Raw genomic sequence first — 5623 nt, 5'->3', positions numbered from 1 at the left:
AATGCTATTTTCGTGTGAAAATTTTCGATTTTGTATTTTACATTTTTAACTTTATAATGCTATGACATATTGATGACTATTCATCCATACATTTTTCAAAAAGTTTCAAATATTTTTACAAAAATCGTATTTTTTTTTAAAAACTTTGATGACTGTTTTCACCATGAAAGCAAAATAAAGTCCGAAATTTTTTTTTAATATAAAAGTATATTATGTAAGCTTCAATTTAAGATATATATAAAAGTGTCAGTATCTACAGAACACTTTCAAAAGTTGAAAAAGTTAAATTTTTGTGTAAAAGTTGTCATTTTGAATCCCTCCCTGTGAGCAGGTAAAGAGTCAAATTTATGAAAAAAATATACCAAGTGAAAGGTAATAATATTATGCATTTATAAAAAAAAAACTATATTGATTTATTCATTTTTGAAAAAGTTATGGCAGTTTTAAGTAAAAAAAATTGAAAAATTTTCAAAAATTAGCGATTTCTAAATTTGTAATTTTTTTGGAGGTTTCCCCCATCTACGGGGAACGAAGGAAATTTTTTCAATTTTTGAGGGTAATGTCTTCGACTAGATACAATTTGTGATCTTTTGACGTATCATTGAAAGAATCGGTTCGGTGAGAGCTGAGAAAAAGTGGCAACTGACACAAAAAAAAAACATATCCTAGTAAAATTAATACCTTTTCAGCTTCGCATCAAAGCTAAAAAAAATAAAAATTATGGATACTTTTTTTAAAACCTTTATCAAAAATTATTTCATTGAAAATTTTATTTTAAAAACATATCTGTTTGTTTATCATCATATGTTTCAGAATATTATTGTGTAAATCAAAATAATTTAACTTGTATCGGCAGCAACGCTAAATGTTGCTATATGATAATTATAAAACAAACCTTTCCAATAGACCACTGAGCACTTTTGATTCAGATTCCGATACAATTTTATATAAATTAATAACGTAATGTGCGGTTAATAATAACACAGTACTGTGTTAATAATGAAAAAATTCAATTAATTTTATTTTAATAATTGTACTAGTTCAACATCATAAATGATTCTTCTATCATACAATTTTTATTACTGATATCTCATAGCTATACTATCTCTATATCATATCTTACTATCTTATACTATTACGTACTCTCATAACTTGTAATGAATTTTAAGGACAATTAAAATTCTTAAAATCGCCTATAATTTTAAAAATATTTACATTTCATAAATTGGATTCATTTCTTATATTTGAATTTTTTATACATTTTCGTGGTACTTAGGTAATGAGACTTAAAAACCCAATAGCTATGTACTAATATATATGTATAAACATACATGTTACCTTTATTGAAGCTATATAGATTTGAATAGAATGATATCGGTTAGAATAATTACATATTTGTTAACATTATTTTTTTGAATATTTATTACAAATATAGTATAAAAAAAAATATTTTCTTTAGGAATACATTGAAAAAGTTAAAAGAAGAATTGCACGGGAAGTCGAAGAAGTAATTTATTTTATTTTATTAATTTTTTATGAACAGATTATCTTAAGATAAAGCAGAAACAACTTTCATAGTTATGTATATTTCAACTATTATATGATATAAAAATAAAATCATAAATATCAATTGCCACAGACTGATTCAAACCTTGTACCCTTTTTTTTTTTTTTCTACACAGCCGGCATAATATGGACCGCCCTGGAACTACCGCGAGGTATTGCTTCAGGGTGGCCCACGCCGTCTATAAATCACACCGCCGTGTTGTGACTCAGCCCGAAATTAATCAAGAACTGAGTCACAACACGACGTGGCCTCCCCCGTTAGCCAGATCCCAGAGTGGGATCCGTTGCGCAGGCCGCACCACGTGGAGGTGGGGATAGGACTTTGCTATGGGTTGCCATAAAAATTCACAAAACAAATAAAACACACGCAAATAGTGAAGAGGACAGGAGATATCCTTTTGTAGGTTTCTCCGGCCCTCCCACCTTCTTGGGGCAATCCCTTGCCCCGTGGCACTCTGCCCTGCACGAAAAACACCCACCGGTCCGGTTGGCACCGCTTCACGCCGTCTGCATGTGCCCCCTGTCGAGGCACCTGTAGCAGCGTGGTTCCTTGTCCTTTGGGACCTGGATCCGGCACGTGCCCCATCCCATCCGGAGTCGCGTCAGCCCGACCAACGGTTGCGAAGCCCTATCGGACACTTCGCATCACGCGAAGCGGCCCTTGCCGCTCCCGTGCAGTCGGACTGACACCGAACCAGTAGGCATATCGACCCCCCCGTTCGAGAGGATAGTGGTCAACGCCCCCACGACGTCCTCTTCCACTATCCACTCCTCCACGTCGAGCAGTATGAATGCCACGCACATCGCTGGGCGGTGTACGCGGCCAACAGGTCGGCCTGGGCCCCGGTACCCCGAACCTCCAAGAGCACCGCTCCCGTCTTGCTTCTGCGGGTACCGGAGAACACGACGCCCAGCGCCTGGAGGTCAACCTTTGCCATGGCCCTCTTAATAATGGCCGAATATTGTTGGCCCTCCTTAAGAGGACCGATAATAATGGCCTCGGTTTTCGGGGCCGTCGCCCTGAATACGTGTCTTCGCGCGGTTGCGGGAAGCCCGGGGTTTGGAGGAAGGTCCGCCATCGCTTTAGGCGTCTTCCGCCTGACCACCTCAGACCATGTCCCCGGCTGCGGTGCCACGGACGCTAAACCTCGTACCCTAAGCGTGAAAGACACAAGTGTAACCGTTTCGGCAACTGTTCGTTACTTTCGTCGCATGATAAAATTAGCAATTTAAGCTAATTCAAATTTAAAACTTACTTTTTCGACTAAAAAAGGAAAGAATTTTAATAAGTTTAATTTCTTATGTCTTATGAACTTTATTCTATGTCAATTAAATTATATAAAATTCATAAAAGTCAGTTTATTACCATTGTAAAGATATTTTAAAATAAAATAAAATACAAAACCCAGAATTTTAATACAAAAATAACATATTTTTGAATACGGTAACCATTTTTACCAAGAAGAAAATGTATATCTCGAATTTTTTTTTTTCATAGTAAAGTATATAATATAAGCTTTAATTTTAGATTAAATAAAACTGTGAATATTTTCGGATCATTTTCAAAAGTCAAGTTAAAATAGTTAGTTTTTGTAAAAAAGTTGCTATTTTCAATACCCCCCAGTGAGCACGTTAAATATCTAAACAAAAAAATTATATTGATTTGTTGATTTTTTAAAAATTTATGGTAGTTTTAAGAAAAAAAGTGAAAAAACTGACAAAATTTACCGACTTTAAAAATTGTAATTTTTTTGGAAATTTCCCCTTTTACGGGGAATGAGGGAAGTTTTTTAAATTTTTAAGGATAATGTCATCAACTAGATACGATTTGTGATCTTTTATATTGCCAGAAATTATCGTATATTCTACTGATCATTAGGTTCCTATACTTAAGATATTATTTAGTATGTGTAAAATGAGCACACGTGCATTGATTATATTTTTAAAAACTTATTATATAAAGATGTAATTATCTACTCATATTTTCAGGGAAAAACAAATGAAAATATAACTCTTAAACCCGTTAATGAAGTATGTATAAAATTAGTATGATAACATCATACTGCAAAAAAAAAACCTGTATAAATTTGTACAGCGTGATTTATTAAGAATACTACCGTCCATTATTTCGTTAAATAATCATGTTTTTATAAAAATCTGTTCATTTTTATGAATAAATTATTGTTATTATATTATTCTACGGCTCTTGTTCATATGACTTTTTTTAAATATATTATTGACCTATAAAAATTCTTTTCATAATTTTTTTACTTTTCAGGATCCAGTTATAGAAGCTCGTCACCCTGAAAAGATTGATGTGAATAAATGAAAAATATTAAATAATTTTATATGATTTATTTTCCGGGAAATTCCTTGTTCTTTGAGAAAAATTCCTATTGCTACATCATTAAATGCAACTAAGTTTTTAAAAATATCTCAAAATTATTTAAAAGTGCAACTTCTATTATTTTATTTTTTAAAGCATTTAGCAATATAATAAACGAATGTATATGATAAGCAAACTTAATCATTAAATTTAGACCATAAACCATTTAATAATAAATAATAATAATAATAGGTTAAAGAGATAACTTTCGAAAGATTTCCTCAAGATCTATCGTTGGAAATAATATTTTAAACAATAACTTTAATATTTATTATGATTTTTTTAGATAAATTAAATTTTGATTTGTACATTTTTATAAAAAAAATTTATTAAGAGAATAATATTTTTTGATTGGCAATTTTTTTTCATAAATTGGTATGTCAATTCAGACAGTTATTGAGTAAACAACGATAAATTTTCTTAGTGTTGTGTCTGCTTAAGTATTCATTCAATTAATTTCTTTTCTTAAATATAATTTCATAAGATTTTAAAGCTGCCTCATTAATGCATGTTAACAAACATCTCGATTGTGCTTTTTATATATTTAAAATCATATAACTTTTTGTTAATATTATGAATGACTCTTAAAAATGATTAACAACATTATTTTGCTTTTCAGGATTCAAATATAAAAGCTGATCGCATTATTATTATTAAGGTGAACTTTTTTTTGTTACAACCATTAGGTTGGTTAATACCAACTGAATTGGTATATCTTGGGGAAATTTAAGTGCAGTGGTTTACCGTAGCCTTCTACACTAGGAACATAGTGCTTATTTCGTCACCGTAAAAGAGCACACAAGATCACACATCCGTTCACCTACAGCGATAGACTTCACGCTAGAACAACTAGTGTGAGACCAACGCGCCACACCACGCCCATACGCATCATTATAGTGAATATATGATAAAAAAACTAGTTTAGTAGGATCGTGTCACAGTGAAGATGCGGCATAGTTGAGACAAGTATAGATTATCTGACAGTGATTAAACTCACTATCATCAAAATTGCTTTGACGCAAAACTGTTAATAGTCTTTAAAATTAAAAAGCAATTCTTGGATATTCTAAAAGCAACATCAATATCCATTTCCAGAAGAAAAGGAATTTTTCTATACTGAATACTAATTTTATGATATATATTGTAACTCAAAAAAAAAGAGACGAAGGAATAATATAAAATAATTAAGTTAAAAGAACAAGAATAATATATAATATTATGTATAGATGCGTTGGTTGAGCAGATATTGAAATAATTGAGACTCTTATGGTTTTAAGCTTAATTCCTTATTATTATTTTTTTGAGTTACTTTTTATATCGGGGTCAGTGTTCCAAGGGTTTTCTCTTTTTTTTAGCTTCGATGCGAAGCTGAGAAGGTATTAATTTTACTATGATATGTTTTTTTTGTGTCTGTTGTCACTTTTTCTCAGCTCTCACCGAACCGATTTCTTTCAATGATACGTCAAAAGATCACAAATGCATCTAGTCGAAGACATTACCCTCAAAAATTGAAAAAATTTCCTTCGTTCTCCGTAAATGGGCGAAACCTCCAAAAAAATTACAAATTTAAAAATCGCTAATTTTTGAAAATTTTTCAATTTTAGCTTCGATGCGAAGCTGAGAAGGTATTGGTTTTACTAAGATGTGTTTTTTTTTTTTTTTTTTTTTTTT

General features: G+C 31.4%; 1 protein-coding gene across 11 annotated transcripts in view; it reads left to right on the top strand.

The window, feature by feature from the left end:
* Nucleotides 1–5623, top strand: part of LOC126895304 (uncharacterized) — a 19052-nt gene that overhangs the window by 3305 nt on the left and 10124 nt on the right. For 4 of the 11 annotated variants that reach the window (XR_007701623.1, XR_007701624.1, XM_050667039.1 and 1 more), the window contains exons 2-3: nt 1460–1507; nt 3556–3597. The exons of 1 other annotated variant lie outside the window; for it this stretch is intronic. Coding sequence is in view for 8 of the 10 variants with exons in the window: in XM_050667039.1 (XP_050522996.1) it covers nt 1460–1507; nt 3556–3597 (90 nt within the window). In the remaining 2 variants the exon portion in view is untranslated. Of the gene's footprint in view, nt 1–1459; nt 1508–3555; nt 3598–3844; nt 3884–4571; nt 4611–5623 lie in introns of all 11 variants that reach the window. 6 more of the 11 variants (XM_050667038.1, XM_050667037.1, XM_050667043.1 and 3 more) reach the window with 6 other exon arrangements.

Source organism: Daktulosphaira vitifoliae, unplaced genomic scaffold (assembly GCF_025091365.1).
Source record: "Daktulosphaira vitifoliae isolate Bord-2020 unplaced genomic scaffold, ASM2509136v1 Scaffold_1, whole genome shotgun sequence".
In the NCBI taxonomy this organism is placed as follows: Eukaryota; Metazoa; Arthropoda; class Insecta; order Hemiptera; family Phylloxeridae; genus Daktulosphaira; species Daktulosphaira vitifoliae.
The sequence above is the reverse complement of the archived record's forward strand: the minus strand, read 5'-3'. Positions and strand labels throughout refer to the sequence as shown.